We start from the raw sequence: 23,824 nt of genomic DNA on the forward strand, positions 1-23,824 counted from the left end.
CTGAGCACATACCAGCTAGGTTAGGTGCCTCAGGCCTAATGCAGCCCAAACTCAGTCTGGGTGTCCACCCTCCAGACGGAACACATCGAACTAATTTCTTCAGCACTACACCTACCGCTAAGACGTAGCCATCATGCAACAACCACACCAGCTGCACACAACTGGTGCGCCCATGCACCATACGTCTACTGAACTGCGGTTCCCAAGGGCATTCAACCTAGAGATCATACCAATGATGCTTGGCATTTATATAGCACCTCATGTAACATTGTTAAGTGCTCCGTTTGTCCCCCAGCCAAATGCCCCATACAGATGTAATCCGGCACAACCTTCTGCCATAGCATTACATACTCAGTTGGCCCTCAGAATACACATTAAGAAGCACAGGGTTTTCAAAAATATAACTTTTATTTATCCATGTACAAAATAGTCAATAAATACTCCAATAGGTTCCTTCATATGAAATCAATTTGCAGTAGTAAATAAATCAAACATTTAGTGCAGTGCCCTCAGCTTTGCTTTGATTGCCGACTCACTAGCTCCTTGCACCACACCAACCTGAAAAACAGAATACAGCACATTAAACTCCAGGACCCAAAGAGCAAATCAAATGGTAAGACCAGAGGTCACTATAGGGTAGAACAAATCCAGACAGACACTTCCAAGACAATCATTACCACCATTACACACAAGGGTTGGCCACTTGCAAACGTCTACATGCGGTGAACAACCTTTAGACAAAATCCACTACCATGACTGGACACATCCCCGCCTCAAGAGGGCTGCCTCCCAGGTAACCCCCTCACTTGGGTGATGAGACCAGACCGTGCAACTAGCCTGTATGGCCCTGCCAGTGACTTGCTCCTCGTGTTGACAGAGCATGGGGCACTACAACTAGCCAAATAGTGTGGTGCCCATATTCAAAAAACAACAAGTTTTGTATGTGAAATACTGTACGATTCTTAAGCATATAGGTAAGGTACCAGCATAAATCCTTTATTACATCTTCGTTACATTAAGAGGTTAGAGTTACTCAGATTGCCTGCCTCTAGAACCTGCTCTTGCTCACACAAAACACCGTCACACCCAGCATTACATCTTGCATCACCAACTTCTACATTCATCCCAAGCACTAAAATATCTCCCTTCCAGATCTCACAACATAAAGCACATCACTACACAAGCCACATCAGCTCTGCCTTTCACCTACACAGAGGAGTGCAAGCATCCCCCACACGACCTTCCAGAACCAGCCTATTCCGTCACATCCCAGTCTCACAGTAGTGAAGTAAGCTTGGTTGCTGGTGTGGGGCATCTCATAAGAAACCATGTATGGTGAGGTTATAGTGCTTTGCTTTAGCCCCCCATTTGAGACCCTTCTACAACCATGCTAAAATGCAAGCAGAAGCTCACACTAAACTAAGAGTGTCCTGCACCTGGTCCTTGGTGCTAGGATTTTCCACGATAATTGACAGAACGCACCATTGTTTCTGGAGTGATGAATCTGTCACTCACCAGGGAGACGTCTAGACCAGGGGCCAAACATTACATTGGCAAGAGCTACTTGATGGCCAATAAGCGGGAGCTACCGGGGTGGGGATGTCCAGGAGTAAAACATGTGCATTTATCACACACATTTAGGAGTAGCCGTCTCCTTGGCAAAAATCAGAATGTAGGAAACTAATAGGGACATTCAATGTGAAGGCTGGCACTGCTTGCGATTTACAGTGGTGTAAAGCTTGAAACAGCAACATCTCACATGCTGTCATATGGGATACAAGTTTTGATTCAGGTAGCATCTAAAAGGGCAGATGCAGAGACAAATGTAAAAGATTTTCAAAACGGTCCTGAATTTGTATGGCTATCTGTATTATAACAGGCTGTCACTGGAGTTGATGCATCCCTTGCACCATCTGCAACAGTAGATGGTTCCTAATAAATGTCAATGGAGGGTGACTGAACAGCATTTGCACTGCAACATTAAATGTTTGGGATGTTTTAGGCTTGCAGGCAGCTTCCTTTTGGAAAATAAGTTGTAAATTGTGTGTATTGTGCAAAATGCCCATCAACCTTATGATTTTCCTACTGTAAATTGGGCACTGTAGACTAAAGATGCATTTTATTTGTATGCTGCAAGAAAAATCCCACGTGGATGGAAATTGACATTTTTGCCTTTTGTTGAATGGTGCATCCGCACCTGCTGCCAGGATTTCAACAAGGGGATGCATGTGCAAACATAATCTGAGCATTTAGTGTGTTAGTTTAGCATATCCCAACTCTTGCAAATAGCTCAACCAAGGAAAGTAGGCCAAAGCCTACTTATCATGTGGTCGTAAGGCTAAAATAACATTCCGTTTTATAGCAATGGCTTGAAACCTGCACAAAACATAACCCAACCAGTATGGTTGTAGCAAGGGGTGACTAATTCATGTTGGTAGTGACCCGACACCCATCGGCCCTTTATGAAGGAGGCAATTAACAGGATGAGGCAATTAACAGGATGACCTGTCGTCAGGCCATGCCTGTATCGCACATGCAGCTAGCTCCCTCAGCATATGGGAATTTACTTGTACATGGTTTGTACAATTTTTTTTGGGAAAACACTGCTCATAATTTGCACCATTTAAACTCAGTATTTGAAAGGCTGAAAGCCCCCACCAGAATTTAACAGTTTACCTACAGATCTCCCCATTTGTGTAAACAAATGGGACTGTATTACTGGTTCTCCCATCCCATGGCTCTTCTCAGCGTTCTCTCCCTTTTGTACAGTGCTGTTAACAGGTTTAAATTAATCCTATACACAAACCACTGCTCACTTCCCCACCCATTTACTTCATTTGTATTGTTTTTTCAAGAAAAAATACTGACAGAACTCTCAAGTCCCGGCATTAAACACGTTTATATTCCTGTATAAAAGCACCAGAATACTGTGCCACATTTACATAAGTGTAAAATTGCTGCTAGTGGTTGAATTCCTTTATTGGGACATGCATAGAGGTGGGCTCCATATATCACAGCAAATCTTAACCAGGTACTTAAAACAAGAATTCTTTATATTTTCCACTTTCTTATTGAACGCCAACAAATACTAGCATGCAAAACTAAAGCAAACTAAATGTAAATAGAGAGTGAAACGATCACAGCCCCCAACTTTGTTTCACATGGCACGCAGATGTAGGCTCCCCCATTCAACCATCTATAGCACCTCTTGGTGACAATGGCCACAACATACATTTCTCCATTTGCTTTGGTTAGAGAGATGCAGCCCCTCACCATGCACACAGGTTTTGACCGTTTGCTTTGCAAGGAGAAGATGCGGCAGGGAGTGTGATGAGGGGGAAGAGGCCCAGGGACTTCAGACACCAAAATAAAACATGGCCAACAATTTGCATGAATGCAAAGAGCTACTCGACATACCAGGATAGTACCCAACCATCTACTCGTTGGATACCCTGGGTCTAGACGTTTCTATTAGTGGGCCACAAGCAGCAAAAACTAAGGTGATGTGCCATAAAGCCAGCAGAATGAGCGAACAATCATACCGTCTTGTAATCCTTGATGAAAATGAAAGTGGGCATCGCCTGCACTCCATATCGTTGGGCCAACTCCTACAGAGCCAAAGAAAAAATAGTTACGAAACGAAAGTCATGACATGCATGAGTGACAAGCCACCGGCTAAATACTCGGATTACCTTTCAATTAAATGAGGCTAGTTCCAACAGCACCCCCCACCCTCCTCCAAGTAGCATCTCATGGTTTAGTGTGAAAGTGCACTGCTAGGCTCTCCAATCTTTAGGAGTACATGAAATGCAGACAGCTTAGCCACAGCAAAGAACAAGAAACCACACTGTTGTCCAACAAAGTCACTTGCCAATAGTCACAGGTATGAGTCTATATTGTTTTGCATGAACCTGTGTCACTAAAACTACATCCGATGGCTATATGGTTTACTAAAACGCCACCAGGAAAATCTTTCAATCTGGCCTTCAAGTAATGAGCAGTGTGTTTATTACATCAGCAGCCAACCAATTATGAAAAAAGCGGCAAAGAAATGGGGTAGGCACTAGAGACAAAACTCGTGTAGTTGACCAGCGCACTTGCACGTCCCTGGCCATCATTTTGTTTCACATTGGCCAATCAACATTTTGCAAAGATTCTGATCCGCTTTGCCATATCCAGCTTTTACTGGTTTTGAACAGAAATTGTGAACAGTGGTAAAAGTGCACTACTGGGCCCCACACAAGGAATTTTGTGAAAGCTATTTTGACAATATACATCAAGGTGAATGACCTTTCGGAAGACGGGCACCGGCAACCATCTGGTACACAAGATTATGTAGGATAGGGCACATACAAGCACTTGAACCTGCCTGTGGCAAAAGCTTCCATGTAGTAGGTGGCATACTAGTGCCAAATGAATGTTTTGGGGCAAGTGGGGACTGCACACCTAAAGGTTGCCAATGACATAGGTTAGGACAAGAACTAGCGCATAGGTCCAGATCATGCCTGCCAGCAAAATCATTAACGGGCAATAGGAAAGCGACATAGCAGATAATTGTAAGTGTCATGAACAAGTAGAATAATCATTTTGCAGGCAAGGATCTGGCAGAAGTTATCCACTGGTCGGTGTAGAAATTGGGAGGGTAATTACTCACCTGAGTACCAGCGTCATACAACTGACAGGCCACCACTCATTATGGGATGCCAACAGTGCCATGCAGATTCCCTCCCCTTCTCAAAAGTGGTCATGCAACTAGCCAGAATTTCATTAAGCACATGAAGTCTTGAAGGGTTTGGGTGCGCACCCTTGTGGACGTAGGTAGCTCAACAACTGGGCCTCTTTCCCTGGCAAAGCACGACTTCTGGGGCTGACAGCAGACAAGATGCTAAAGATGGAATATGCCAGGACATATGTTGTGCCCATGTCACGCAAATCTTAGTCAATGATGCACAATCAGCAAACTACCAGCACATTCTGCTGTCACCCACGCAGGACACTGCCTTGCCAGGATCCAATCTGTAACCTGGAAGCTATATATGTGCCCTCAGATCAAGGGATTTAACGGTTGTACACTACTAACATATTTATGTAGTTTGGCTAACCATTGCTAAGTGAAATCTATAGGATTTTCATACCTCTTTGTGCACCAGTGTGGTGAATTTGTCATCCATTTTACTTCCAAAATGGTGGCTGCCATAATAGTCTAAAATGTATCAAAAATGTTAGGGTTTGTGGGGTGTTGGTTTAGTAGGTAATCCAGGCTGTGCAATGAGGGATGCAAGTTTGATGTGGGCGATTCTCCCGTCACTTCGGGCACCAATTTTCCAGACTAGCCCCTACCCCATGGTTCTTTGCTATAGCCAGGGCTTGCTTAAATACCCATAGGTCACCGCTGATATCCTAATGATTTTGGTTATTACAGCCATACTGCAGTGACTCCTGTGCAATCTTTTCTAGGTCATGCTCGTTTTTCTTGGTGTTGTTTTGGAGACAAAACATACTCTAGAAAACCCACGCTTGAGGGGTTCTTCCGGGGGCTTTCCCACGGATGGAAAAAGGGTCAACCATCTAGAGAAGATAATTGTTGTCAGAACAGAAGATGAGCTTTCGGGAGACGGGGCAGTGTTCCATTCCGACTTGGACTCTGTGCACCGACGGCCAAAGGGCGAAATTTACACTGATGCATTTCTCCAAGCAATGAAGCCATATTGCATGCAACCAGTGGATAAACTTTGCTGAAAATGGGGGGGGGGAGAAGAGAAATTTGACCAAGAAAAGGTGCCCCATTCAAATGAATGGGGACAAAATAGTGTGCAATGAAAGTTGGGGGGACAAACACCCCCGTCCCCCTAAAATTACGCCCATGCATACAACACCATCTAAAGGTGTTGGCTGCCAATGGCATATACTGACTAGCTTGCATTCCAACGTTTTAGTGGCTACGGGGCCATACAGTCAACCAAACTTGTCCAGTGTCTACCTGTACTGTCTGTGACCATGCCAAGCAAGAGACTTGACCCACCATTTGCCAGTGTAAGAAATCACTGCCTGGCAGTCTGCTATGAGCGGGACTGGCATCTGCACCCAAAGCATTTACCCTTTTTGCAAAAGTAAGGCGACGATCCCTATAGTTACCAACGCTGCAGCAACTACCCCGGCAGTTTAGCACAATTTGTCCACGTTGCCATTTGTAAAAGAGCAAATGGCTCCAAGGCACCCATCAGGTAATTATGGTGCTTAACAAAATTGAAACATCAATGTGGATGTAAAACGATTTGGGGCTCGATTGGCTAATCTCGCTCCACCACACCTTGCTCGCCTGCGTCCTCTGACAGTGCCACCATGGAAATTAAACAGGGTCACCAGTTGGACCCTCCCAGTTCCATTGACAACCTAGGTGTTATCCCACGTGCTGGTGGGACCACATTCCTAGATGGTGGAATGTACCAGGTGGTAATAGCCCTGAGCCCGCTTTCATGTGCACTGCTTTGACGTGAACTCGGTCTGCTGAAGAGTAACAAACGAAGACTTTATGGGTCACCCTGTTAAGTCAGTATGAATACCGCCCCCCTCATTTGTAATTAATACAGCTCAATTAAGAACAGAACGTTCGGAGACTGCTTGCAGTACATGCATACTGTACCATTACAGGAGGAATTTACACCCAAATACGACGTCAATCGCCAGTTACAATAGTAGTAGCTGACAGCATTCCTAAGTGTAATAAGAGTGGTGTAATGGCCAAACAGAAAAGCAAGGCGTGAGCTTTGCACGTAGTCCCATCACTGCCTATGCAATTCACACACTTTCTGAATCGGGTACATGTTACCTAACAACATAAATGAGGCTAGAGCAATGACATTTACCACTGGGGATGCATTATACCAGCAGTATTTACTGCGGCCATTCATTTCATACCATAATATCCATGGTGAATTCATTATCACATGATAGAATAAGGTTTTCGGAGTAGGGCGTCTTGCATCGTTAGGCTGTTGCATTAGACCAGTTAGTTTTGGCTAGTATGTATAAGTGCAAACATTGAGTACAGACATGTTTCTACAGGGATGTGTGGAAGGACAGATTGTGGGTGTTTTTAATCACCCTATTGACTCACGGTTGTGCTAATCCCCATGGCCATTCCCACTATCTGCTCAAATCACACCCGTCTGATCCTGTTGAGCTAGCTCCATCTAGCACCAATGTTGTGCTATATGGGACCTTTCGTCTCCTGGGAGTTAATTGATTACTTGCAACTAAATGTGCTACTGGTGTAATTAAATTGTCTTAACCAAGCGTGCCTTTTGGCACTTTATATACAGTGATGCGTGGCCTTACTTCTACTGAAGTCCTGTTACATCATTGATCAAGTCAAAACCGGCTTCTGATTAGCCAGGCATTCTCCATGTCAAAAGGAATATGGCAGTACCGGATTGATGCCGAAGACAAAACTATTGGCTTTTCCAATGCTTTTTTGAAGGGTACTTGTATGTGCTTTGAGCACATCAAGCATCATGTCACTCAATGATACATGGAAGCCAAGTTCCTAGCTAAGCAGTACTGGAAGTCAGTGTTCAGCACTTATTGTGCAGTTGTTGACTTTGTGCTTCAAATATAATTAGTATGTTAGCTGAACTTGTTAAGCGCACGTTCACCCAAGGGCATCATGGCGTAGCAGCTATGTTAATGTTAAAGGATGTTTGTACTGTGCACTATCACCACTGGAGTGTTCCCCTGGTGCTCTGGCGGCTGAAAAAAATGGAAGTGGAGGGGGGGTGGGGTGGTGAGTTAGTGTGAATAAGCTGGAAAAGTGTAAGAGCAGTGATTTGCTGTTGGCAGCCTCAGCCCGGTGGGTCCGTTGACTGGGCTTGGGGTGTTTTATGGTCGGTAGTCATCGTGTGCAAGTCTGTGGTTTTGTTGCAGTGTAGTGAACTTTGTGCTGATTGTTGTAGGCTTGTGTAGTGAAGTTTGTGCTGATTGCTGTAGGCTTGTGTTTAGGTGTATGCAGAGGAGTGAAATTGTTAGTGGATTGTTAATTTGCATTGCTGTCCTTGCAGATCTGTCTAGGTGTGATGATTGCATTCATTCACTATTCAGAGTGTGGCACTTGCTAATCTTCAATATTCTATCTAGAAGAGAGGCAGGCTAGTGATCACGATTCCCTCCAAGTGTGGCACATGCAACATTCACAATCCCATCTAAATAGGATAAATAGGAGTTCAGTGACCAATGGAAGGAGACACTCAGACATTGCCTGCATCGAATAAGTGAGCGGTCCAGGTCTTGGCAGCTACCACTGAGAAAGCACAACCCCCCCCCCCATACAAGACAATCTGACACGAGAACAGGCATCCAGAGAGCAGACTGAGATCAAAGACAGCGAGCAGGCACATAGTGAGGGAACTTTATATGTCCACCAAATCCTAAAAGGCACGATGAGCGATGCACATGCATTTAAAACAGTTTGTCAATGGGCAGCCAATGAAGAGATCTCAGGTGGTGGGGGGGGGGGGTTCAGAATGCACAGGCCACTGCATTTTTAAGCAGCTAAAGATGATTGATGAGAAAACTGGGCAGTGTTAAGTAGAGTGAGTTGCAGTAATCCACAAGTGGAGCCACCACAGGGGCTGGACTCAAGGCAGAATATATGGTAGGACTTCCGAAGAATATGGAGCTCAATGGAGCCCAATATAGCCAGTATCACAGACAGCTGCGACCTGCTCATCCATAGAAAGGGAGGTCATTTGTTTACCCAATTCCTATCTGAAGGTGCAGGCAGAGGGAAAGGACCCAGGGAGACAGGCCAAAATAAGGTGTCCAGAAAGAATTTGAATCAGGACCTCAGTCTTGCTGCCATTTAGCTTTTAGCCAGTTGGTTGCCATCCAAGCACCTAGGTCTTCAAGACACCCGAGCCGTGCTGCTGTATCAGATATTGTAAGATCCAGGATTAAAAGGGACGCCTGGTAATGTGCCTTGATAAACTGTATAATTGCAATATCACAAAGCCATCTTACTTTCAGTAAAATGTGCTGTGTAGCACCCTTTGCTGTGTGGCATTCTAAACAATTCCAACTCGGTCCTCCTGTTCATCTACACGTGTCACTCGTCCAACTTATTCTTTTAGAGTGCAGTTAAAGATGCCGTTTGTCTAAAATTGCTCTGGTGAGCAGCTTTTCTTGGTACAGGATGGATTTTATGGTCCTCCAGCGTTGTCACATTGTACCATCGGCACTTGCAGATTCAATGCATCATGGAACTCAGTGCAAAACATCTGGAGAGCCACAGGTTGCAGACCATCGACCTGTCTTTAGAAGACCAGGAAACTCAGTTCCAGAAAAAAAAAAATCCTCAAAACCAGGACTCTTTGTGAGGACAGCTGTAGCCAGAGGGAAGAAGGCATGTAGACCGTCGGGGACATTCATGGAGTGGGTCCCTGCATATGGCATGGGTATAGAGGGGAGAGCTGTTCTTGGGCATGTTACAGGGTCCGAAATTGAGGAAGCCCATTTAGCGCCTGCTTGTAGCCTAGAAAAGCCCAGATAGCCTGACAAAAATCAGGAGCCACTTCGGCTCCCCATGTCAGCTGATGCCGAACAAACACCATGTGAGCGTGTGCATTGCATGATGCCGAATAAACACCATGTGAGCATGTGCATTGCATTTTGGACAATCTAAATAAGCATGAAGAAACATTCCACTTAAAGCATAAGGGGGTGGGAGGTCATAAATAATGGCCTCCAAAATATGAATGTTGTGTGGAAGTTGGGCAACGCCATGTACACCTAGTGGCTAGCTCCTGGTCACGGGTTAATGCTGGATATCCAGGAGCTGCACTCCTGCTAAACCAGAAATGTTGATCCTGTATATGCTATGGCTGCAAGTCTTTCTATGCAAGATAAGATGCCCATAATTCCAATGATGGCATCTTAAAAATTCTGCTTCAGGACAGACATCGAACGCAATGCAGTGTAGTGAGGTTAAGTAGACCATAGTCTGAACATCAGGAGACAAGCTTCAACACTAAAGGCCATAAACTGAAATAAATGCCACATAATGTAGCAGTGACTATGCATGGAGTGGCTTGTAGGTGCAGGTCGATCCTTTATACAGTTCATCGTTAAAACCCCACATCCCTAAAGTCATGAGAAGCATCTCAACCGGCACACCATTCTGCTCAAATGTAATCATTGAAGTAGCAAAACCCCAGTAATGTATAGATATAGCACATTAATGTTTATCATCTCCTGTCACACAACCTTGAGGATAGACGACATTGCAACCACCAACTACAACCAAAAAAAAAAAAAAAACAACTTACTGGGTTGGCATCAACGTCCACTTTTAGAAAGACTACTGCACGATATTCATAACTGAAATTCTGCAGAAAGAAATACCAGTGATCAGGTTTCACAAATGGACAAGAACTCAAGCAATCTAGAAAGAGGAATAATGCACTGCAGGGTGCTCCAGGCTGGAGAAAATTAATGCAGCGGGGTACAAAAGCCTTCAGCGAGGTTGTGCAGGTCCAACAGTACTCAACCACCATAGGCAATGAAAAGAACCCCGATTGAACCCCATTAAAGAGGGCTGTGCAGCTCCTAAAAGGCATTTAGAAATGTCAAAGTGAATTTCATATACGCATTTATGTGGGTTTGAACGAAATACGATCATGGCAAGTGGTCAATGGATCATGAAGGCATGCTATGTAAACAAGGGTCTGGGCAGATTTGACCTAATAGGTTTACCCACCAGCCCCCATTAATTCCGTACGTCTGAGAACTGCAAATCGGCCGGGCAATTTTAAGTAAATGACATACAGTACAATCATGCCCTTTTCTCAGTGAAGAGAAAGGCACCAGGTTTTGAGTTGGTCGTTGTACCCTGGTGTTTGGGAAACTAGTTAGGTGTTTTAATATAGCGCTTAATCACCCAGTCAAAAGTCGGTACTCGACCTCAATGGTTGAGGTGGCCTGGCTTCGAAGATGACATGAAGAGAAATGTGTCATCCACTGAGCTACCTAACCAGCAAACTAGGTTGGCGATGTGGGGCGGGGAGAAGCTTGGAATGGTGGTAGACCATAATTGCATCAATCGAATGAGGCATGGTTATGGCATTCGAGTTCAAGATGCAATGCTTTTGCTCTTCAGCAGGTTATAGTGATACAATACAATCGGCCTATACACGTATACGGCATTAAAAGAATAACCACTGCACAACTATCAGCAAAAAAATAAAAAATAAAACAAAAAAAAAATAAAAATAAAAAAAAAAAAGATACCATCCCCAAATCTACTTCCCACCCAACACAAAGCTTCAGCATGATCACCTTTGAACCATGGATTGTGAAGGGCTTCCTTACCTCAAAAACAGGGGCTATCTTTCTACAGGGCCCACACCAGGAGGCCGTGAAGTCAACAACTACGAGTTTACCACGGGCTCTTGCCAACTGATCATCAAATTCAGCCTGCAAAAACAAAGACAATAAAGTGTTTGTGGCCAGGATGCAGGGGCAAATTGCTTTAAATGCAGCACAGTGGGGTGGGGATAAGACAAAGGCCTCTAGTTGGACCAAGTACATGTACCGTTTACACAGCCCGAGGCATCTGTGCAGCAATATGTACAGGTGAACATCTCTGTAGCCAATACTGAAGCAGAATTACATGCCACCTTCCTCCATAAGACAGCAGGCCGTCAATGACAAAAGCAGAACACCGAGACAAAGGCCAACATTATGGTAAAAATACTCCTTTGGCCCATGTGCCTGTGCTTATGGTGGCAATTAACCATTTAACCCTAGTCCAAGTGTCCACTGTCCAAGTCACTATGCATGGGAGACAGTGAAGTGTGAACAGACGGTGGATCAACTTCCATACTAGTGGTCCAAGAATGAATATTGGTTTCTATGCCACACTTCCAGTACACCGTCTGAGATCTGAACGGATTGGAAACAAGAAAATTATAATCCTCATTGTCCAATTTTGGTAGCGTGGTATGAATGGCAGGCCTTTCTGGATCATTGGTTAGTTGCAACACAACTAAACTACAATTATTGCACAATGATATGGGACTGACCGTTCTAGCACAAAAAGTAAAGGGATACAGAGTTTCAAAGAAGGAAAGGAAGGAAGGTAGTTGGTATAGTAATTTAACAATTGTGATACAAGGGAGCAATGGGTCACAAAAGGTCACTTCGAAAAAGGACCGGAACCCCAATGTACTTTATTCCTTAAGAGTTCTTGGTGCTGGACATGAGAGTTGATTTTAGGGTGCTTTGCCAGTTCTGCTTTTCAGGTATGTCGCAGCACTGGTTGCAGAGTCACATCTTTGGAGACTGGCGTAGCAAGTCAATGGTGTAGTCTGTTGCAACTCAAAAATATCCTTTAAGGCAGACAACTGTAGATGCACCCATCCTAGCTTCACTGGGTGGTGTCCTTAAGGCAGATGGCCCAAAGCTGAGGAGGGTGTTGCAAGCAGCTGCCTGGTCCTTGGTTTTAGTAGCACACATCCTCTGCTGGCTGGGTACTGGTTCTTGAGCTGCTGGAGAGTCCTTTGGATTTGGCATCATCCTTGCTTTCCTCTTGAGGTCCTGGCCTTCCTTCACTAGCAGAAGATGCAAGGCAGACTGTACCTTCCAACCAAGGTCTCATGCCACATTCTTGTTACTCCTTGCAAAGTCTTCAGATCTGTCAAAAGAGGCTTGGTCCACTTTTAAAGACAAAAGGGGCCACAGGGATCAGTGTAGGCCAAACTTACCTTAATTAACCAATTCTGGGTCGCCACCAACAATCTCCTGTATGCATGAGGTCATAACCAGAATGCTTGGGTCGCCACCAACAATCTCCTGTATGCATGAGGTCATAACCAGAATGCGTACGGTAAAAAGCTGAACACATACTACCAAGTCCCATCCATCTTTCAGTGGATCAAATGATCTCTGGTTAATGAAGCTGTAGTGAGACCAGACTTTCGGGCTTCTGCAAACCACATTCGTGTACCTTCTGAATGGGGTCCACCTGCGGTGATGACTAATGAAAGCATGCTGTTCCAGATTTAACAGTTCATAGTCCAGCAATACCAAGCTTGAGAGCTGGCTTCAGGTGACAAGTGTAAGGTGTTGGGGTTACCCCCTCTCCTTTGTTAGCTTCTGCAGCCAGGGCCCATGCGGGCCTGTTTGAGTTGAAATCAGAATGCCAATGGTGCCACCAGCTACAGGGCAGATCCACTGAGCCTTGGTATTTAATTAGACTGGAAATATCAGGGTGAATGCTGGCCCCCTCCTTCTGGAGAGGCGTTGTGTACTCCACCCATCATATTAACTAATTATGACAGGGTGGAATGCGCCTGTAGGCTGTGTCCACAGGTCTATGTCGTGTGGTGAACATGTGTGCAGATTAGCCCCACCCATTTTATGGAGGTTGATCTACCATCAATGTCATTTAAAATTAGGAAAAAACAGGCAAGTGCACAGCCACCGTGCAGATGGTCAAACTCCTTGATACAGGTTTCCAATGAGTCTAGAGTAGTGGGAGTCGTGTAGGGTCCTTGTGTTTACAAACTCTAGCTGACATTAGAAACTCTAGCAGTGAGGCACTCCGCTACAAAGCCATGGTCCTAATGAAAGTAGCCATGTCCAGGGCAATGTCTGGAGAACACCCAGTTGCCCCATCGTCCAACAGACCTCCTCCCACCCTCACCCAACAGCTGTCAAAAATAAAGCAATGGTCTTTGTAAATAGTGGCAGGCAGCTTTCAATACCACTTAAAGCAACACTGCTTGTACTGTGGAGAGTTTGTTAAAACACCAAGCTAAATCCTTTGTAGATCCAAGACCAGAGGCCAGAGGCTTTACTTGCTAGAGCAGCCAAATGAGCACGTGAAGTAAACATTTAGATGAAAGGGTTCACATTTGCTGCAAATTAGGAGCTATTTAGCTCCTGGTTAGGTGATTGGATTTCTATTGCGGCAACTGCAGTCAGGAGCACAGGAACCAAATCACAACTAGAAAGTAACTGGGGAGGGCAGGCAACAGAAGAGGATCCCTATTGTGTCCCCACAATCAAGATGACGTCACCTCTGGGTGGTGGGTAGCCCTAGATGGCTAGCAGGCAGTACATTTGCCAACCACATGGAGCACCCTTGCACAGGCGAATATGTATTAACACCTCATTCCAAGGGGCAGCTAAGAAGTGATTAGGTGGAAAGAAAGTAGTGGCAAAGACAAAATGGGAGGCAGCAGCAAGATGGGAAGAACCGACAGCAGCAGTAGAAAACTAACACTAAAGAAAAGGCAAAGTAAGTTAAAGAGAAAGTGAAATAGGAAGACGTAAAGGGTAACAAAACAGGGGCACGGGGGTTCAAGGCATTTGCATTTTTGGGTGCATGGATCAATAAGCAACCTCTGCAGTCTTCAGGAACTACATTCATGATTGAGAGTGGAGCTCCTGTGTCATGTTCAACTCCTGGTGAGAGGAAAATCTTAAAGGGACCTACCAATTTCGTCCTATGCAATGGCATGGGACCATGAGCAAGCCATTGCACATGGCCCCTTCTGGAACATTTGCAAGTTATGGCCTCTAGTTCACCTCAGATGCAGATTGGGATTTATGAAATTTAGGGAGCAATGCAGTACTGTTCATAGGAGGTGCATGCAAGGTTGCGATGACCGGGGGGGGGTGGGCAAGAATGAGCAGCCAGCCAGTTGGATTAGGTGGTCTTGCAAGTATTGGGTGGCCAGTCTGCATCAATAACTTGTGCGAGAGATAATGAAAGCTCAAAAGGCATTTCTTCCCCGCCTAGTAGTTTCTCCAGCCGGAGAATAGCACCGTTTCTGGTAGTGAGCTGGCCAGCAGTTTCTCCAGCCAGAGAAAAGCACTGTTTCTGGTAGTGAGCTGGCCCAAGATGAGGAAGTTTCTCGACTGAGTAAAGTCGGTCGCAACTGTTTTGTAGACACTGAAGGATTTATAAAGAACCCCCAGAAAACAAAATTCAGCAAAGTAAGACGGACCCTACACCTACAATCACCTCAAATGTAAGCTGTGGCTTCCAAACACATTGTATGTCAGAACACCTCACCAAAGGCAGGCCGCTGGGCACAAATATCAATGTGGCGTACCTAGCAGCTAATGTGTATTGCAAAGATAAGGCTCTTAAAACATGCCAAGAGGAAATGCATCACAGGCATATGTTCTAGGAAGCGAAACACTACAGCAACCACAAAATTGACTTAGAATCTGTTCAAGATTCTACAGCACCCCCTACACAGGTTGGCTTTGCGATGAAGACCACCTGTACATTCAGCAGCAAACAGTTTGAGAAGGGGGAACACTTCACCCATAACTTAGTTCATTTGGATCTGCCAAAATAGAAATAATCGAAATTGTCCCCATCATGCCATTACACTGTTTCGAGAACATGGCAAAAAAAAACCGGTGCAGGTTGAAGTAGAACCGTAACTTGATAACATCGCGTAACTGAGGTGTTGTGAACACAACTTCAAGGGAGGGAAGGTTCAGGATGATTCAAGAGTGTTTACAGAATACACAGATTAAAAGAATACATAAAGAAGCTACCGCCATCGGTTTAGTGCCCAATTCTAAAAGTTTAACATACATCTTTAGAATGTAAGCACCCAGGATAGTTACACAATACTTTTAAATCGTTCGTGGGAGAAGGTTGTTACCCAGAGTTAGTCACCCGGTTGCAATCCTGCCCGTGTTATGGGAGAGTTAAGCATTTAGAAATACGTTACGACTACTCAGCACTACTAGTGAGATGTTCCTAGTACACACGATTGTCGGGGTCCGCATTACACAAACCTACTTTGTGAGAAGCAGGCCCGGGGGAAATTAGTGGTAAAGTACATCAGTATCCCATAGCTCTCAACCATTTGTGTAGCAAAGGCGGGTGAAAACACCCGATTGTGTTTTTGGCGGGTGAGAGGCCCATTGAAATGAATGGGCGTGCAGGAGGCTTGGCGGGTGATTCAGCGCTTTACAAGGCGGGTGACACCCGCCAAAAGCGTGTGAGTTGAGAGCTATGGTATCCAGGGTTGGACTGGGGCATGAAATAGTTAATAGAGCACCGATGAAATCGCGGCCTACAGTTGCAAATGGCAATTCCTTCCTTCTGTGTTCGTGCCGAAGGGGGCGGGGGGTTTATATAAAAAATGCGATGTAAATTGTACATTTAAAACAATATTAGTAACATTGGTCAAAACTACAAACCACATGGTGAAGTAACTTATCTAACCGGCCCACAACCGTATCTTGGGTTTTTCTTCGTGCATTTCCCTATAGGCCAGTCCGAGCCTACACTGCCCGTATCATAACCACTAGGGAGGCATTTCAGTCCTCGACCACTGCACATTACCATGCAAATTTCACGGAGGAATGAGAGTTGAGGCACAAAACATTTTAAAAACCATGCGTGATAATACACGGTATGATTTTTTAAAGCACAGATTAACCGCGACATGAATAATTACAACTTACATTGAGTTAAAAAAAAATGCTACATGGCGTTAAAGCCAACGTGAATATGAACCACTAAAGAGTTAAGCAATTTGATCCATAGCAAGTAGTTATGTCGGTCATGGTAGGGAATTGGGGCGCTAGCTGCAGCTCAGTAGGCCGCAAAGCGGAAAACGTCGCCTTTCCTCCACTATGAACGAGCTATCCTTGTGCACGCTTCCCCCCACGCTTCCAGACAACCGGGGTGAAGAGGGTGTGTGCATGGTCAGAGTCTAAGGCCCGAAGAGCACGCGCTCAAAAGTACCACTTACCACGGTCCTGATAGTACGAACCATTGCGCAAGCAGCGGCGAGGCGTGTAAACTCTGCTAGGGAACCGGAAAGAAAAGAAAGAAAAAAAAGCGTTGCTTCCAACCCTGGAGGGGAGCTTTTAAAGCCGCTCATTTGCGCGTGCGGCGTGGCGGCGTCGTCTGAGCATGACGTTTCGTTGCATGAACCTCGATAATTAGGGATGTTAATTATGTGTTTAAGAATTCTTCCAATTTCATGAATTTAGTGCTGCTGGGGCCGTGGACACTGAGATGCGGTTAGAAAACTACGCGGTGAGTAACTCGTACCCCCGCTCTCACAGAATCCCCAAAGATGATCATTTTACTGGAGCACGCAGGTAAGCTAGTCCTGTTTTCACGGTATTCTGGTACTTGTAGTTGTTTGCAGTGCAAGGAAACGTAAAATGGCACGGGTTCATTTCGCTTGCCTACAGTCACGTGATATCTTTGCGACCGGCCTCCAACAAGCACGCAATGAAATTTCACTCATTATTTTTAGGCTGGAGGGCGGTGGTGGCACTCTTAAAGTTGTACCCATGCTGCTCGTCTCAAATGTTTTAAAACACCCCTGCTGCTCGTCTCAAATGTTTTAAAACACCGCTTTCCTTGTTTTCAACATTCATTTTAAACACCCCTTATTTGCGAAATCAAGGAGTACATAAAGAAACACAACTCCCTGATCCCATTGTATTTCTTTATGATCTTATGTACATTTCCATAATTGCCACCCTTACTGATTTTGGCAGTGGCTTTTGCTTTTTAAGCAGTCCTGCAGCCTACAGATTGCACGAGGGGTTACCAGAGGCAGTTACTATGACTGACGGAAGCGTCGCTGTGGCTGGCTGCTACTTCTGTCAGCTTGAATAACTTCATGGTGGGCGCATTTCCCGTCGCGGCGGCAGCCAAGGCGTCCCGCCAATATTGTGGTGGGACCGACAGGCTCCGGTCCACTTAAAGCACTGCGTAACACCATCACATAACATATGACTACTAGACTGAAGGGGTATCAGTCTCCATGTCATTCAGTGTTCAACTTGCACTGAATACTTACCTCTCAACTTGCACGCTTTTGGTTGGTGTCAACTTCTCAGAAAGCATCTCTCTCACCCGCCAAGCTCCCTACCCTTCCATTTAAATGAATGGGATTTCACCCATCAAAAACAAAATCGGGTTTTTTCACCCACCATGGGGTGACAAAACATTGAGAGCTATGTGAATACATATGTATTGTCCAGGCTGCTGCTACAGAGCAGTGGCAAATGTTGCCTACCAGCTCTGTGTGATTACCTTCTGTGAAGTTAGGTAATTGAATTTGGTGTTCACATTTGAACATCTTTTCATGGTGTGCTGTTTGATGGGTTGTGCATTTTAGAATGCTTGAATGGTGCCAACAATGTATGTTTTGTATTTTCCTGTGATGTCATTGTTATACAAATTATTATTTTAGAAAATTGAAAAACCCTACCTCTTTTTGATCACAGAATGTTGACAAGTATGCATTTCTAGCATCAGGCTGATGCGAGAAATGTGCTAATTGCACAGAACTTGCCTTATTTGTCTTCACAGAATTGTCTGACACACGCATCTTCTGAATAAAATGTGCAACCATGTATGCATTATTACCTCACTGTATTCATGTCAATTTAGACACATCACAAACTAGCCAGAACACATCAGGCTTATGTAGTGCAGACATGTAATGTGGAGTACAAACGAACTGAGGCACTTTGGAATGCTAATGGCCCTTCCCCAGTGAGCTGTGACTTGTCAAGGAAAGGGGCCATTAGCAGTCCCAATTGCACACTTGTGTCTGCCATAGCTGTCATGACCACTGTGTGGGGGCACAAGTTGTGCCACAAGCAGGCTCCCACCAGAACCCTGAGAGCCTTAAAACCACTGCAAAAGGGCTCCTGGAGCCAGTTCTGGCGCCTTTGGCACCAGGTTCATATGTCGGAAGGAAGGGCTGTTCAAACTAGGTCCTATTTACGTACATGGGCCTTTAAATCCAAAATGGAAGCACCCACACAGTCTAGTTCTAAGAACCAAGCCATGCGGTCTAGTGTTTTGGGTGTGGCAGGCCTGGAGCTACTTTCCCTGGTACTACTTTACCTTGGCTATATAAACCACACCCTGACTGCAGAACATGCTTCGTGTTATTCTGCAACCAGCAGCGTGACGCTCACCGTGTGCAGCTCCTGGACTTCAGCATCTTCCTGTAATCCTGCAAGAACAAGATTATTCTATTTTACATGAGAAAACACCATCCATCACTCAGCATCTCAACAGGGCTGCAATCTGTGGAAACCGAGAGAAGAAGAAACATCACTCACCTGTGCGTATTAGCTTAAGGACTTCCGGCGAACCTCTACCACAGCTGCTGTTTGAACATTGCGACCTGCAATAACGAGAAAGGGAAAAACAATATTAGAACGCGCGCTTCCAAAACATCGAATTCCATCAGTCTTACCTGAATTTTATGGAATTCAGGTAAGACTGATGGAATTCGAGGTTCGCTTTTCAAAATTTGAGGTTCGCTTTTCAAAATTAAACAACTGCACAGTGCTGTACTACCTTAATGGATTCCGGGGGCCTGTTTTTTATCGTGCTCTCATCCACTTGCAGCACCACAGCGGCCTGTGAGGAGAAGAAGAAAACACAGATTAGCTTCAAAAGACAATAAAGGCGCTGCGCTTTGTGCTGTCTCTTACCTAGAAACGTGCCTCTCCAAGACCTTCGCACCCGAAAAGAAGGAGATAAAGACATTAATGAATTCCCACCATAAACAGAACGAAGACTTACAATTAACAAACCTACCTGCCTACCAGCAGGTTCGGGGTCACAGCAGGCCTGGGCCCAAGGAAGGCATACTGCACCAGTGAAGCAACTCGGGCAGCTCGCTAACAAACGTCAAGCGCCCCTGCACAAGAAACGTAGGACGGATAGCTCACCCTACAAATAACTAAGGTGAGAAAAGAACCCAGTGGGAAGGGAATCGGTCAGAGGGAGGTGGGAGATTCACCCATTAGAGACAGTTATCACAAATCCTCCCTTCTGTAATTGCAGATTCATTATTCGGCACTGGGCAACTATGCATACAGGGTTCCAGATTTCAGAGCCTTCCAGCCGCCCCCGGGGATATCCGGTGAGCGTAACAATAGCCTAGTAATAAAAGATGAAACTTCAAAGAAAATCTGCAAAATATCAACCCTGCATCAGGATTTCACAGAGACAACCCTCTGTTTTACACTTCGAAAAGCACCCTTTTCCTCGTTTTCAGGAACGAGGATGCATACCACACAAAACCTTAAGTGCCACCACCAGGCTGGGGGATAGTCTGTAGCTTCTGCATACCTGTCACTTTGGCTGACATAGCTTTTTTCAAGTACACAACACCCCTTCGTCCCTCTTCCTCATTCCAGTCCATAACAAATAAGGTGATCCGTCCTGTGGTGTTCCCCGGGTCTAACCTCTCGCCCTGGCTGGTCAACCAATACCTGGCAACTCTCACCCGCTGTATTGCCATTTTCTGCTCAAACTTCCCATGCTACGCGGACGACACTCAACTCATTTTCAGGCTGCCCTCAGCCGCCTCCTTTACCTCTCTCATCTCCGATTGCCTAACTGCCATTCAAGATTGGTGTGCTGCCAAATATCTTTGAATGCCAGCAAGACGGAGATCCTCCTCATCGGCACACCATCACCATCCTTTCCCCTCACTCTCTGGCCGTCCTCCCTTGGCCCTCCTCCTATCCCCACATGCAAGGCCAAGAACCTTGGTGTCACATTTGATTCCACACTTTCCTTCTCTGCCCACATCATTGATGTCTCAAAAAAGTCAAACTTCTTACTGCACCTCCTCAAAGGTACTCTGCCTTTCCTCTCCTTCCTCCAGAAGCTCACTGTCTCCCAAGCTCTGGTTCTCTCTAGGTTGGACTATTGCAACAGCCTCTTTCTTAACCTACCTGCCTCTACTCTCCACCCTTTGCAACTTATCCAGAACCTGACTGTGACACTTGTCCTTGGCCTCAAGCCCTGGGATTGTATCTCTCGAGCTCTGAAATCTCTCCACTGGCTCCCAGTGGATGCAAGGATTAAATTCAAGACCCTCTGCATCCTCCACAAGGCTTTCTGGGGCCTGCTTCCAACATACCTTCAGCTATCCCTCCGCAAATGCCTTCCAACTCGAGCTCTCACCTCCTCTACCTCTAACTCCCTCAGGGTCAGTTGTTTCTCAAAGAAATTAGCTAGGGGTAGATCTTTAACTTCGGCTGGGGCCTCCCTCTGGAACAGCCTCCCTGCCACTCTAAAACTTGAGGAGAACCATCTCCAGTTCCGGAAGCACCTCAAGTCCTTCCTCTTTGCTTCTGCCTTCGCCACCCACCTCTCCTGCTGATTCTGTTCTCGCTTGGCAATGTGCACCTGGCCACCCTCTGTCCTCCAGGCCCAGGTACCTGCTCACCCCACCACCCTCACGCAGTGCCTCCGGGCCACCCCTTGCACTGGGGTCTGCATCTGTACCCATACAGTCCCCCATTTTCTTCCTGCACTTATCAGACCTACCCAGCCTGCTGCCTTAAATCCAGCACTTGCCACTTGCTGGCTGCACTACCATTGTTTGTTGCTTTTATTATTTATTATTATTTATCTGTTTTTCTCCTTGCTCCGCACTCTCCTTTTCTCCCCTCTTCCATGCACTTTCCCCCCTCCACCTCTCCCATGCACTTGCGCGTTCTCAACGTCACTGGGCCTAGTAAGATGTTTGTTTTTGTTCTCCCCTGTTCCCCTTCCTTTTGCCTTGTCGCGCTCTGAAACACCTGTGTATGAGCACGATAGAAATAAAATATCAATACAATACAATACAAATAAGGTGATCCTACCTCCCGGACAGGACTTGCAGTAAAAAAATCACCAAACGTTTACTATATTCCCTTCGGAGCTCATCCCTTTAATCAAGTGACTGGATAACGGTAATATCCATCCCTCACTCCTTCTGTTTCTCCTGTGGGTTTTTAACTGTTTTGTGCTTCTTTCTCCTCTTGCGAGAGGTCCCCGAGGTCTCGAATCACAGGGCAGATCCTTGGCTTCAAGGTGGGACAGACATTCAGACACCAAGGGGTGTATCCATCATTGCAATAGTGTTTGTGTGTGTGGGGGGAGGGTTGAGCCACAAAAAACATCCTGCTAGTTTTCCCCCCAAATGCAGTGCGTGCAATTCCATACGGTCTCATTCACGCCCCCAAGCTGCCCACCACTTCCCCAATCTACTTTTTTGGCAACATTAGTGGCAGGTGGCATTTTAACACGTAACAAAAAAATAAAACTGCAGGATCATTGCAGATGCGGGAAGCCCATCTATTAGAGCTCTGTCCAGGCCACTGCAGCAACATACACGCAAACCTCCTAATTTGCATATGGATTGCGCCAACAGAAGTGACTTCACAGAAAAGGGCATTGCAAGGAGCATCATCAGTCTTTGATACTTGGAGGCACCATGAAAGTGACTTTAGAATAAGTTGCCATAAGTAAGCCAAGTGACAAATAACTTGGTTGTGCAAAATGCCTAAATTCCACTATTATTATATATGCAGCAACTCTATAGTAATTAACCTTTTTTTTAAATAATAGAATGATAAATGAACATAAGCTATGAAGTGAATCAGAATCACGTACAGAGCTGCAGATAAGAGACTGTGCGATTACATTATTTGCTCAGGATCACACACATCGGTTAAATGGTGAAACGGGGATGTGGACAATTTAAGCAACTGAGCACATCTTACCAGGTTTAGATGATATAGGGTTTGCTTTGCATTTCATGTGATGTGCTTAAATAATACTTCATATATAGCAATGCCTTCGAAGTAAACCACATTACATTATAAACTAGCCTTTCATAGTGAACTAACTATACACTATATACATTGTAATAGAAATATGTTGAGCAATACGAGTATGGCTTTAGTTTTATTATTAACAACCCCCCCCAAACAGTTTCCAGTAGGTGACCCAAATGCACTCCTGTGGGGGTGACCCAAATGGTCCCCTGATTGGTTGCTGATTTGTAGGCTTTGCCTACCGGCCTACTGTTTGCTCCGCTCGACCATTCTGGTGGCATTTAGCAGGTGAGCATAGCGTGTGGAAGAGACCCTCCTGGGCCTCTGTGTATTTTGTGCATTTTAAAAATCTAGCGCTCTCAGCGCCGTCGCCGTTGTTCTCCCTCCTCCCACCCCACCACCCTGGCATTCATTTTCTAGTCCGTGGTCCCTCCCGCCTCCCAGCCTGCCCTCCTACCCTGATTGGTTGCTTGTTGATCATCTCTGAGCCTCCCATGCAGCCCTCTGCCCAGCAGCCCCTGTGGCTAAGGGCGGCTCCTACAGTGGCGGCTTCGGCTTGTGTCTGCATGTGTCAGCAGGGGAAGCCAGTGGCCAGCCGTCTACCAGCGGCAACTAAGCAAGATAGGAGTGGCCCGGGTTAGGAATAGAGCCTGCACTCTACCCTGACAACCCCGCCACAGAGCAGACTCTCAGACTTGGGTGTATTTTTTCTCCGGTGTCTGAGCTACATTGTGAGAGTGGTGCGTTTCTGCGGTTCTGACTTCTCAGCAAAGCATTCATCAAGCAAACGTTCTCCCTCTGTCTGAGCGCCTGTCGTCTTGTCCAGTTGTCTACTGTTGTCTCGTCTTTCTCCTTCTAGTCTGCTTACACCCGTCCCTGTGTCCTTCTCTAGTGTTCTCCCCGCCCCTACCCCTCTCCCCTATTCCCCCTTCCTCTTCTCTCCTCTCCCCACCTACTCTGTGGTGCTCTCTGTCTCTCCTATCTTTACCAACTGCTGCTCTATCGACTATCCTGCTCTCCTCACTAAATCTGGTAGGAAGAAGTTTAAAAAGGGCATCCTGGTCTCCAACCCAGACCTCTCTTTCGCTGACCCTTATACCAGTGCCTCCTCTAGGTAATCCCTCACCGACATCCTCTTTGTCGTTCCCTCACCAGACCTATGAACTCTTCATATGGTCTCTGTGCTTTCTCC

The 23,824-nt window shown here is 45.7% G+C and overlaps 1 protein-coding gene across 1 annotated transcript; it reads right to left on the bottom strand.

The window, feature by feature from the left end:
* Positions 1-389: 389 nt before the first annotated feature.
* On the bottom strand, positions 390-16,881 carry LOC138515513 (thioredoxin-like). The gene is made up of 5 exons (XM_069630318.1): positions 16,782-16,881; positions 11,362-11,466; positions 10,320-10,379; positions 3,543-3,608; positions 390-558 (listed from the first exon to the last, which is right to left on the bottom strand). The coding sequence occupies exons 1-5, from the start codon at positions 16,803-16,805 to the stop codon at positions 496-498; spliced, it is 318 nt and encodes a 105-aa protein (XP_069486419.1). The 5' UTR covers positions 16,806-16,881; the 3' UTR covers positions 390-495.
* Between the last annotated feature and the right edge of the window lie 6,943 nt (positions 16,882-23,824).

This window comes from Ambystoma mexicanum, chromosome 6q (assembly GCF_040938575.1).
Source record: "Ambystoma mexicanum isolate Mex_15411 chromosome 6q, UKY_AmexF1_1, whole genome shotgun sequence".
NCBI lineage: Eukaryota > Metazoa > Chordata > Amphibia > Caudata > Ambystomatidae > Ambystoma > Ambystoma mexicanum.

What these genes read in the sequence shown, in the direction of transcription:
- LOC138515513 (XM_069630318.1), bottom strand. Translation starts at nt 16,805, where the DNA reads ATGGTTCGTACTATCAGGACCGTG. An exon ending in AGATAGCCCCTGTTTTTGAG is followed by an intron (nt 10,380 to 11,361) that starts GTAAGGAAGCCC and finishes TTCTTTCTGCAG; the next exon opens with AATTTCAGTTATGAATATCG. An exon ending in TGGACGTTGATGCCAACCCA is followed by an intron (nt 3,609 to 10,319) that starts GTAAGTTGTTTT and finishes TTGGCTCTGTAG; the next exon opens with GAGTTGGCCCAACGATATGG.